The following is a 12643-nucleotide window of genomic DNA, read 5'->3' on the forward strand; positions in this document are numbered from 1 at the left end:
CATCTTCATTCAAATCATCTCTAAGTGGCCACATGTCAGAGACAGAGTACTGGGTGAGACAGACCACAGGGTAGAACTGCTCTGGCCAATCCTACATTTCCAATTCACTTCACCAGCCTCAGCAGCAGTAAGAGAAGGTGCTTACTCCTCATTTACTCTAAGGCTTCCTTTATTGCACTTTTGTCTTGCAGAGAGGCCTTGATTTGTAACATGAATTTATGTTCTATTTAATGCCCTTTTCCATTACCAAAGCAATATAAAGAGAGCTTAAGGGAAAGTGAGAATCAAGCTCAAGGAATGCAGGATATTGCATGCTTCATCAGAAGGATGCGCGCTACAGTCTGCGTTTTCTCATCTGTATCATTTTATCAGGTGTTTGGCAGGAAACCTTTCAAGCATAGTGAGATAGATTCGCTCAAACACTGTCAGCAGTGGTTTCCAGATCACTGTGACTGCAGTTCTTTCTGCTAAGGAATATTGCAGCAATACATGAAGGCTGAATATACCTGCAACATTTGGATACTAGAGTTGTTTCCAAGTAGCATGTAAGTATTTCAAAGGTGGGAGGAAACATTACTAAAAAGAATTTAACTTGTAAAAGATAAAGGGGGTTATGTTTGAGCTCCTAAATTCACAGTGACCTGGCAAGCACTTTCAGCTACATTAGCAGTCATGCTGCAAGTTGCTTCATGTTTTACAAAATCAAGTCTCGAAGTTCAACAAAATCAGTTAATGTTTCAGGCACTCATTTGCGAAGACCTTGGCCTAAATTCTTTGAAAAGTGCTTTAGAATTCAATCTGCCAAGCCTTATCTTTACTTGAAGAACTTTGTTTATTTATTTTTTTTAATTGGCATCCTTCATTCATTCACAACTGACCTTTAATTTACTTCAAATTTATTAGATCTCATAAAAAGTTTGGATTTAAAAGGTGATACTTCTTTGATTTAGGGAAGGATGAAAACTGAAGGATTACAATTTGGATAGGATTTTTCTCTCTAAACATGATAGTACTTGGATTTTGGTGGATGTAAACCCTGATTCTTGTTTCCTGTTTACTGGTATATCTCATCTGGTATCAGAACCATATTCCAGAATATGCTACATCTTGACTACAGTTCACCAGAGTTACAACAGCAAATTAAACAGCTTTTCCCCAGACCTCAGATGACAAATGAGCAGCTACATATTTTTAAGCTGGGTAAAATTTTTCACTCATTCCTCATATGGGATAACATTCTTCTACATTAAAAATCTCAGAAGAAAGCCTCCTTTCCCCAGAGAAAAGCCTCTAATCCTTTTGTCTAGGTTGACCTTCCCCATTTTCTTCCACACCCTTGTCTCCAGAACCTTTGTTTAGTGTGCCTTTGCATGGCAGATATTAGTTCTCCCTCTCTGTATCTTGGGCTTTGTCTTTTCACTTCTCGGTTTACATGCTGGCATTGCTTTTTCCAGTGTGGTTAAAACAACAATATTTGTTAACTAACTCGTGCTCCTTCTCCAGCCCCTTATAACCCTCCAGCTACCCAAACAAACTGGTAACAAAGAAAGACGTTACCATAAAAGAGACTCATTTGCTCTGGCACTCACCTCAAAGTCTCTCTATGCTGTGTACTGCAGATTAGAATCAGGGCTTCAGCGTTTAGGATCTGTTGAACAATACCTTGCAGGGTATAGAAAGATTCTGAGACTGAACCACCTGTCAGGTTTTTTTCCCCAAATAAATTGTAATGGAACAGGCATAGAACATATCAATGAAGTTACCTGTAACGAATGACAGACATCTGATAGAGAAGCCGCGGGTGTAAAGAACACACAAAGTTGTACATGGAGATCTATCAAGTCAATAGTTAGAAAGTTGTCCAGCATCAAAAAATGTCTCATGTGAAATGCTCAGTGTTCACAAGCAAAGTTCTGTAAACTTAAGAAAGCTTAATTTAAATATAAACACAAGTAAAAGCTAAACTAGCAATTTTTCTTTTTTTTTCTTTTTGCATATTTTTGTTAGGTGCTTCTTCTCTGCCTAAAATATGAAGTCCAGAGTGCAGCTGCTGGAAGTCCTCACTATGGATTTCAAGCAAGACAGTGTCAGACACTGATCCAACTGAACTAAGGACCCATGTACTTTGGGAGTTGGCTTTGGGGGAAAAATTCTTACACAGATACACAGAAGACAACTAGGGAGAACACCAGTTCAAACACAGTAAAACAAAATACAGAACACCGACATATATATGCAGATCAGGAATCAATCTTTCACACTGATCCTACATTCCTTGCATAGCTTGGTATATGCAGAGAATGCGGGATGTGGCCCTTCCATTAGACGTTTTTGCAAATGAAGGGAAGATTATTTGCAATGGTAACATTTTAAGTTATTTTGGCATCAGCACAAATTACCAGGGGCAGGATCAGATTCCCACACAAATATGGAAGCTCTCTAGCGAGCAAGGCAGGGATGAGAGAACAATACAGCAGATTAATTTTTGTCCAGTGATCAAAAAGAAGGGAAATCCTAGTTATTACACACTTCCAAAACTTTCATTATTTTTTCAAATAAGAAGAAAGACTACAGATTATATAATCCCCAAAACCAGGGAAACATAGCTAGAAAAATCTCTTTCTCAAAAGAAACCATCCTTCAGCAGAAACAAATTCTGAGACGGAACCAAAAAAAGAAACAATAGAAGCTTGGTAAGAGCCAAAAAGAGAACCATGTACTTCAAAAAACAAAGTAGCAGTTCAAATGATACTGCAGGATGCACAAACACTAGTAGATAATCTCACAGATGACTTCACAGAGCCCCTCATCGACCCAGGTAATTCTTGATTCCATTAGAAAAGAGAGAGAATAATACTAGAAAAGAAAATTAAGAAAAATCCTTCCTCTTTTTTAAAATAAAAATCAAGATCATCTCCCCTCCCCCCCCTCTATCTGGAAGCAGGTTAGCTAACCTTAACAGTCTCAATTTAAAATAAAATATATATTTTTATATATATTCATATATATAATAAAAGAGAAGATATTAGTGGCAGTGTATGCAAAACAAAAAAGAAAACAAAGAAAAATTACTTTTAACAATCTCACTTTTTTTGTTTTTTTACACAAATACTGTTGTAAATATATTAAAAAAATCAGCATTCTATCTGGTAAACGTCACTTTTGCCCCTCTATAAAATTTTGAATTAAAAAAGTCCCAAGAACTCTTTTTTTTTTTTAATTATTATTCCCCTCCCCACCCACCCTCTATTCCTCTTTCTTCCACAAGAATAAATCCTGATGCAACTTTTTTTTTTTTTTTGCAAAGATTGTGGGAACTAACCCTTCTCTTGTACCTAGATCCATAGGTTGCAACCTCTGATATCTTTGATTTTCCTCTGTGTTTCTCTTTGCCTTCTGTGAAAGTCCCTCTTGATTGTGCTGAGGCCCTGTGCTCAGCGAAGACACTGAATAAATTACAAAAAGCCACCGTTGCTCGTTGTCTGAATCTTCTTGGTTTCTGCTATAAGGTGGTGGTGGTGGTACGAGAAAAGCAGCGGGGAGGGTGCGCCAGAGAGCGTGGGATGGAGCAGAATCCAGGTGAGGAACCTCTGATTCTTTTTCCTCACCCTGCAGGGACTCCACACTATCCAAGCCACACTGCCTCGCATTCCCCTCAGCCCTTTTGTGTGTTTGTGGATGCGTGTTTGTGTGAAAAAGCAGACATGTGGTGGAAACCAGCAGGGCCTTGTTTCCTCTGGTTGCTGCTCAACCAGAAGCAAAATATTCCACAGTTCTAACTGGATACTGTGAAGTCCAAAAGCGGTCAGCAATGTGAATCATGTCCATTGAAACACTGCAAGCGGTGTACTTATAATGACAGTAGGCCTTGTAGATTTGTAATATATTTTGTTTTGTTTGTTTTTTTTGTAGTGCTCTTCACAAGTGAGAAAAAAAGATTTTTTTTTTATTATTTTTCTGTCTGTTTTTTTTTTAAATTTTTTTTGTCATTTTTTTTTTGTTGTTTGCTTTTTGTAGTAAAGAAGGGTTGTATTTAGAGGCCAGTAGCTAGAGATCCAACCAGTGGAGCTCATGAAGCACTACCTGGCCTTAAGGCCACCATCCAAGGGAGGTTGGGAAAATTATTATTCACCCAGCCTCCGGAAATGTAATGTACCAGCAGGCAAAAAACAGTTCTTCATGTAGTACAAAAACAACAAAACAAAATGAACCCAAAAAAAGGAGGAAAATAAAGGTAAAAATGAAACAAAAATAATTTCTTAAATTCTAGTGCCATAGCTTTCTTTTTTTGTTGTTGTTGTTTCTATTTTTGTTGTTCATAACAAAGAGAGAGAGAGAGATTCTACTTATCCGTCTGACACATGCATCCTCATGTGGTCGTTGAAATGCTCGATTTGGTCAAACTTAGCTGGACAGACAGAGCAGACGTACGTGGTCCCCTCCGTGCAGGCCACCACCCCGGCGGGGACGGCCCTTGCGCCGGTGCCGGTGGCTCCAGGCGTGCCGTTGGTGGCACTGTGCAGAGCCACATGCCTCTCCAGCAGGGTCTTGTGGGAGAACTTCTTCTTGCAGATGTAGCACTCGTAGGACTTCTCCCCGCGGTGGAGACGCATGTGCACATTAAGGGAGCTCTTCTGGGTGAAGCGCTTGTTGCAGATACTACACTGGTACGCCCTCACGCCGGTGTGCGTCACCATGTGTTTGATTAGGTAATCCTTTAAAGAGAAGGAGCGCCAACAGATGCTGCATTGGTGTGGTTTCTCACCTGCCCATTACCAACGAGAAAGAGAGAGAGAGAGAGAGAAAAAGAAAAACAGACAAAAAAAGAAGATCGTAAAATTAAACCAGCCCAGTAAAATGCTTTGCAATAAACGAATGGTAAGTCTCATGGAGGTCTTTGAAAAGGTGCTCTGGCTAACAAAGAGTAATTCTGTTAATAAGTGTGTTTTGATAGGCAATGTTTTTTGCAATCAGATGTTTCAAATGCTTTACAAAGGAGGCTGAAGGTATTCCCAATCCACATACAGCAAAAAAGAGCTCAGTTTCAATGGCACAGCCTCTTCTGCCCGTGTCCTCATGCTCACTTCTACACAGGTGTTAGCCAGGTTACTTTACCTTTCAGTGCCTCCATTTCCCTGCATGCAGTAAAAGCATGGACAAAACTAGTGATTACTATAGATAGCTTATCTGTAACACATTTATTTTGGCCAAATTGCTTTAAATTTCTCAGAAGAGAAATGCTAGAGATTGCCAAAGGAATCCAATGCTTTATAAGAGGTTTACATTTGTTGCCCCCTTTTTCCTGGTCAAATCTCATAGATGAAACATGGACAAGAGTAACTGAAAAGGGAATCTCAATACACAGAATTGCCCAGGCTGGCCAGCACCATATGAAGGGCAACCTAACAGATAAAATGATAGTGCAAGAGACAGGAATTTTAAATGATTCGACTCCCAACTAAATAAAACACTTTATGAGGTAAACCAGAGATAAAAAATACTTACGAAATCTACCACACTGCCTTGGGTGTCCAGGACTGCTTGTAAAACTGATTATGGTAACCTGTATAACTGAACTCTGATCACGAACTCTGACAAACAAGTGACTACAAGGATGAACTGGGAAAATTACTCATCTGAGAACATATGATTGCTTTTTTCAGGCTACTCTGAAATCCTCCTCATGCTCAGAGTTCTTCTGACAAACAGTGCCATGGTCTCATGTTTCTTGGTATCAAGCAACATTTTCATAATATATTGCTCCACTGATAATGTAGACAATAAACAACACCCTGAATGCCCCATCAAAAGCTGCTTTTTAATTTGTTTTCTGAATCACTTGTGGCATATTTCAGGTGTGGCAATTCATCATCCCCAAAGTTGTTAGGGAGAGAGATAGTTCTGTAACTATCAAAATTATTCTCTGTTTCACTGATTGAAAAAATTATTTTCCTGTGGTTATTCTTCAATTTCCCATCTAGCAGAGATCCTCCCCCCCGCCCCACACAGACATCCTGCTTCCTCTATTTTACAGTCTGTGTACACTGTTTTAAATCCTGAAGAGTCAATCTTCAGGGACCATGACACGCCTGTAGTAATATATAATTTACTCTTTGTATAGTGAGATTACAATATGCCACTTATATTCAATTTTAATAGGAGATAATTAATATGGAATGGATGTGAAGGACCTACTTTTTTTTCTCCCTGAGCCTCTGTCCCTTTTTATTTCATGGTATGCATGTATGATGGTGACATCCATGAATGAAACCCACTTGTTGCTCTTTCTTGCACTCATAATGAGTTTGCCAAACACAATAGTGTACTGAGTGCAGACAGACCCATTTGCTTGACACATGTTGTGTGGAAAATGATAGTCTGTCAGTTAGAATAACATCTGATTAACTTAAAAGAGACTGATTATATTTACAGTGCTCATTTTTGCCTGGGGCAATATATGTCCCAGAGTTTGTACTAAGTTGGTTTCTGCCACTCTGGACCCTGTTAAGACTATGCTATAAAAACACCTTAATTTTTTCCTGCATATGTTCCAAAGTGACACTGGGTTCTGGATTTTTAATCTCAGCTTCAAAGCTTTCCTGGGATTTTTCTTCTCCTAAGAATCTCAAAACTTTTTAGTGGGTTTTTTTTTTTTTTTTTTGGATCCAAATATATGTGCTTCCTCAGTAAGCACTGTAGATTCTTTATTCCCATGATTCTTCATCTTAAAGTCAGAGAAAACTTTGCTCAGTGAGTGAAATGTGCATGCTTCTTTATTTTGTCTTTGGCTGTTATTAGACAGCAATGTGGGGCACTGAGAAACATAGAATCACAGCACATCTTGAGCTGGAAGAGGTGACAGCAATCTCAGTGCCCGGCCATGGTCCCTTTGGCATGCCTTTTCCAGCCCCAGTGTTCTAGAGTTGTAGCCTCTGTGGCTCTTTGAACCCTTACCCTAAGCATAATGGATGCTTGGTCTGACACTGAGCCCACAGAACCCTAGAATATCCTGAGTTGGAAGGGATCCACAATGATCATCAAAGTTCACCTCCTGGCCCTGCACAGGACTACCCCAACAGTCACACCATGTGTCCAAGAGCACTGTCCAAGTGCCTCTCAAACTCTGGCAGGCTGGTGCCATGACCACTTCACAGAGGAACCTGTTCCAGTGCCCAATCACCCTGTGGGTGCAGAACCTTTTCCTAATGCTTAACCTAAATCTACCCTGAGATAGCTTCATGCCATTCCCCCATGTCCTATCACTGGTCACCAGAGGGAAGGGATCAGTTTCTGCTCTTGCACTTCCCCTCCTGAGCAAGCTGTAGACCACAGTGAGGTCTCCCCTCAGTCTCTTCTCTAGGCTGAATAAGCCAAATGACCTCAGCCACTCCTCATACGACTTCCCCTCATCCCATCACCATGGGTGCCCCAGATTAGAAAGGAGACAGCAATGTTGGGGCCCTGCCATGATCACCTTGGCATGCCTTTTTCAGCCCTTAATCCACTATTAACTGCAGTGTCATACGCAGGAAAAGGCAATGGTGGTTTATAAAGTGCACAGACACTGCATCCATTCTAGCACTCTATTTCCACAACATTGCATGTCTTGGAGAACAACATTGTAGGATACATTAAAGCCAGTCTGAAGGGAACATGGAAAAACACTCCTCTCTAGTATGTTTGCATCCATGTAAAAGAAGAAAAGGAGGCTGGTTTCTGTTGCATGGAAAGCTACACCAGACTATAGTTTTTGGAACATAAGAACATACAGAGATTTGAAGACCTTTAGTTTGTTGAATTCTGGTTTATGATTAGACTCCTCCATGACTTTTCTTGTGAGCTCTCCAAACAGAAAGACTAATTCAAATATTTACATGTCCCAAATCTTTCCCTCTTTCTGTGGATCTTTTCCAGGGCCACTTTGCCTGGCTTCTTTTAACAGGGATAGGGAAAATCACCCTGACAGTGGGAACGGCTGTCTCCTCTCCATTTTTGTAATGATCCTGTCCAGCACTAGAGAAGGTAGCAGACATGCTATCTCTGAGGCTGCACATATAAAGATTATTTTCAGAAAGGTTTTCTGAAGTCCAGCCCTCAGTCGGTTGAGGTGCAATTATTCTCCCAGACATTCCAGGAGCCAGTTTGTTGCCAAATGAATTCTGAAATAATTTATCTCCCTGAGTCTCTCCTTGCCACCACAGTTCATTATTCTGGGCATTCTCAGATCCATACAAATAAAACATTAATTAATGATTAGAGATGCCTACCAATTTCCTTGGTTGGTATTATGTGTAATAACTAGGAATGTTTCAAGGTCAAATCTTCCAGTACTACTCTTTATCTGACTCCAAATAAGAAGTGCAGTGCACAGTTTGGGGGTAGGGGAAATAAAGCACCTAATCTCAGTGAAATTATTTGTGAAAAAGTCTTTCTAGGTTTTAGAACAAGGATGCAAGGAGATATATTTGAATATGTTCTGAAGGGGATATTTTTCTGAATAATACAGCACTCTCTATGCAATAGTTTAGCTACTCATCCACAACAGAAAGATGAAGAACATAAACACACAAAGGGTAATCTTGGGATTCAGGACTCTTGATCCTTGCAATCATACATTTTGTACCAGTCCTGAAATGTTGATCTTTTTGTACACGTACATGTCTGCCATAGATGTCTAGAGAAGTTTTTCATTTAAGTGATAAATACAGGTAAACTGAATTTAAAAGTTTACATACGCACATGGAATTGAAGTCTATTGCATACAACTGAGAGGCACGACCTACATTCCTCCCATACTTTGGGTAATTTTTCTAGGTTTCTATTCACAAACCAGCATTTATTTTAAGATCTGATGTTAACAAAACCATTGCTTGGTGAAAGAAATATTTACTCTTTCTCTAAACTAGAATTTCTCTCCAATGTCATAAAGAGCCAAGGGCTAAAGCAAGCAAAATTTAGTCCTGAACTCATGATAGCTCCTCCATGTAAGATACATATATCTCCTTGCTTTGAAGTCTCATAACTTGAGAAAGCTAGAAAAGGCAGTTTTGGCTCAGCAGAACATATGGTTACCTATACTGTCTCAATAGCCCATAAACCATATACTAAAACAGCTGCACTTTTAAACAAAAAAGTGCTGATATTGTTTCTGTTGTGTTCTACATATATTCTTTTAAAATTTTCTTATTGAAACCTATATTTCTGTACTCACACCTAGCGAATTATCTGACTTACCAAGAGATAAGGGATTACAGCAATCACCTTCAAGATACTACAGAAAGACTTCTTTCTCTCCTTACTTACAAAACTCACAATTTACTTTCTTACAGGAATATGCAAGATCAAGAAAATACGTGGCAATGTGCATAACATCCAAGCCTGGACCTAACTGCTGCAGCTCTACCAGTAATGACTTTGACCTAACCTCATGCCAATTATCATCACTTGAGCTTAAACCCCCGTAGCTTTAAAACCTACAGGGGTATGCCCTTTCTCAGCAGATACAGTTTTTCTTCTGATTTGAGTTTCCTCATGCCACTTCCATTTCTGCAGAGGCTAAACTTCAGTGCAGTAAGCTTGGGAAGTGTTCAGTGACACCCTGGATAACCCCTCTCTTCTATTTGTGTTGGAGGATGGCATGTTGGCAAACAGAATCTAAGTCCGTGGTTGTGAAGGGCTTTCTTTGGCTTCATAAATAAGCCAAAGGGAAGTACTCTTACCTGTGTGTACAAACATGTGCTTGACGTAGTTCTGTTTGGCGGTGAAAGTCTTGTTACAGAGAGTGCACTCGTAAGGCTTTTTTTCGCCTTGCCCACCCGCTGTGCTGTGGCCCGCAGACGGGGCCAAGGGCTGTGGGGCTGGCAGCTGGGCAGTAAAGGTTGACAGGCCAGGCTGGGACACTGTCACAAACTGTGTCTGTTGGCCAGCTAAAGGCTGGGGCAGGCTGAAGAGAAAAGGTTTAGGGCCACTGCCAGCAGACTGCGTGGTGAAAAGGGCAGGCAGGTAGGTGTTGCCAGCTGTGCCAATGACCTGAGTGTTGCTGGTCAGAGTCAGTGGCATCCTCAGATTGCTGGTGAGGGTTTCTGTCTGGCGTAAGTAGATCTGTGTGGTTGGCAATGGTTGGGCAACAGTTGTGTTGACAGAAGGCTGCAAAGCCCCCTTTTCGGTGCTGTTATTGACTGTGAGCACTTTGCTGTCCATTTCAACGTCATTGCTTCTCTCTGGTGAAGAAGAGTTGGCATCTACATGTTGCTGCTGCTGCTGCTGCGGCTGAGTGCCATCAGCAGGGACGTCATTTTGATCTGCTTGAGAAGGTTCTTGCTGCCCATCCCGGCCCAGAGCAGCCATAAACTGCTGCTCCATGGAATCAGGCTCAGTGCCAATGGAGGAACTGACGCCTGAGTCAAAACTCTCCCCTTTGGGCTCACTCTCAGTGCCTTCTGCTTGGTCAGTGTCCTCAGTGCATTCCTCAGACTCATTGCGCTCTAGGATCTGCACCCTCTGTTGGCCATAGTAGTCATAGTCATCCTCCATCTCCTGCTTAATATGGATGTTGCCCATCAGGGTTTGAATTCGGACAGGGCGCGGTTGCTTGCGGCAGTGTGTGGTCTCTGGAGTGGTGGAGAGGTACCGCTCCATCTGTTGCGACCGTTCATGGATCCGGGTAATCCAGCTGGGGTCTTCTATGTGATGGTCCCTGGGGAGTCCCAGGGCTGTTTCATGGTGGCTGACCACAGCTCCACTGTAAAAGGAGCGCTCCCCACTGCCATTTTGCATGGAACAGGCATAGAGGGCCGAATAGATCCTGTCCACACTGTGCTGCGAATGGCTCTGCAGGTAGCCAGACTCTGTGTCGGTGCTCTGCCCCGAGGTGCCTGATTCGGGGGTTCCCCTGGGTGTCTCCTGGCCAGAATCCTGAATCACTGGGTAGACCTCTCCCACATTTTGTGAGACAATCCTTGTGCACTCATCAATCACAGTCTTGATCTGCAGGATGCTGGCAGCTGTGAGGATTTGGAGGGCCTCTGACTGTGAGACCCGCAGCACCCCGCTGTACATGAAGTCAATGAGCTTTTGCACAGACTGGACTGACACCACTGAGGGGATCTCGATGTCACTGTAGCCCAGCAGCAATTTGTCCTGGAAAAAGGGGCTGCCAGCCGCCAGCACACAACGGTGGGCGCGTAGCATGCTCCCGTGGATGCGGACCGTCACGTCACAGAAGTGGCCACGGTTGCGCTGCTCGTTGAGAGTCTCGAGCACAGAATTGCTGAAGTTGTGAAGGTTGATGCTATGAATGCGCTCTGTCATCCCCTTGCAACTGATGTTACCTGGAGCAAAGCAGGAGACAAAAAGAAAAAAAAAAAAAAAGAACAGATTGAGTCTTGTCCTCTGCAGGGCCACAGTCAGAGCACTGGCAAAGGTGATTGCCCACTGGGTAAACAAAACTGACTGCACTGTAAAAAAATCACACACAAAGGCATTGGTAAGAAGAAATCGTTTTTGTAAGGCTAGAAGTAAATTTTGCTACTCATTTGCAGATGCTCAAGTCCTGAATTTCTGGGCAAAAGCAATTAAGACAGGTGTAGCAGGGCCTAAATTCCAATCATATTACTGGGCCTATCAGTTTTTCTGGCTTTAAAAAGTTTAGAGCAAGCCAATTGTAAACACTGAGCACATGGATTAAAGCTGGATTTTAAACTGTTTGGATGTGGACCCACGCCAGAAGAGATCAGAATCTTACTTTAATGACCCTAAGTTATTAATGCAAAGAGTATATATGAAGAAGTGATTTCTATCTAGATTGGTATTTTAAGGAATTTGGATCCTATGTTCCACAGTACAGTGAAAAAACCTGGCAGTTACTTTGTAAAATCCAAATATGGTTCAAGATTTAGGCTGTAAATGTTCCTGAAATCCCACGCACAGTTTTGTCTGGGGTTCTGGTTTAGAACATTTGCTACCCAATAGTGACAAACAGTCCTCTGAAAGAGCCCAAAGCAAAAAGTTAACATGAGCTGTCCCCTTAATTTTTAGCATATCCCAAGTTCTGACTTGCAGCAGAATGCCATCATACAAAAACAAATGTTCTCCTGCTGTTATTTACTTGACAGAAACGGGAAAATTACAGACATTTACTCCAAGGAAGATTTTGTCTTAGTGTGGTTGGATTATCTAAATAGAGAACAGTTTAGAAAAGCATCTAACTAATTTGGGTACAGAGCCAATATAATCTTCAAATTTAACTTTTACAAGTGACTGAAAAGTAACTTCTTAATCTCTCTATCCACTGTTTCTTATCTTCATCTTGCTTCCTCTGGTTTTAATGCTTTTCTATTTCCTTTCCTGTTCTTTATCATTTTTAGTTCTATTCAGATTTTGATGGGCAGAAACTGTGGTTTCACCTTTTAACTCTGAAGAACCAACTGCCTTTTGAATGGTAAACAAATAAAATAGTATTAATAATTTTCTTCTCTTAGCATTTGTAGTACATACATCACCTTGGTTCCTAGAAAAGTGTGCAGAGAAAAGTAATGCTAAATCACTTCTAGTATTACAGGCATTTTATCTTGAATATTCCTACCTAAAGCTACAACCCCTCTTGCCACAATTACTTGTCAATGTGTGAGGATCCAAAAGGAAA

The 12643-nt window shown here is 41.2% G+C and overlaps 1 protein-coding gene across 18 annotated transcripts in view; it reads right to left on the reverse strand.

Annotated features, from left to right (window-relative positions):
- Positions 1-12643, reverse strand: part of ZBTB20 (zinc finger and BTB domain containing 20) — a 502030-nt gene that overhangs the window by 21225 nt on the left and 468162 nt on the right. For 16 of the 18 annotated variants that reach the window (XM_027878839.1, XM_027878837.1, XM_027878836.1 and 13 more), the window contains 2 exons: positions 9720-11330; positions 1715-4765 (listed from right to left, as the gene is read on the reverse strand). In XM_027878839.1, the coding sequence (XP_027734640.1) occupies positions 4347-4765; positions 9720-11310 (2010 nt within the window). In that variant the 5' untranslated portion in view covers positions 11311-11330 and the 3' untranslated portion in view covers positions 1715-4346. Of the gene's footprint in view, positions 1-1714; positions 4766-9719; positions 11331-12643 lie in introns of those variants that run through there. The other 2 variants (XM_027878845.1, XM_027878846.1) reach the window with 2 other exon arrangements.

The sequence above is a fragment of the Empidonax traillii genome, unplaced genomic scaffold (assembly GCF_003031625.1).
Source record: "Empidonax traillii isolate 1590-97213 ecotype Southwest subspecies unplaced genomic scaffold, ASM303162v1 scaffold46:size3806547, whole genome shotgun sequence".
In the NCBI taxonomy this organism is placed as follows: domain Eukaryota; kingdom Metazoa; phylum Chordata; class Aves; order Passeriformes; family Tyrannidae; genus Empidonax; species Empidonax traillii.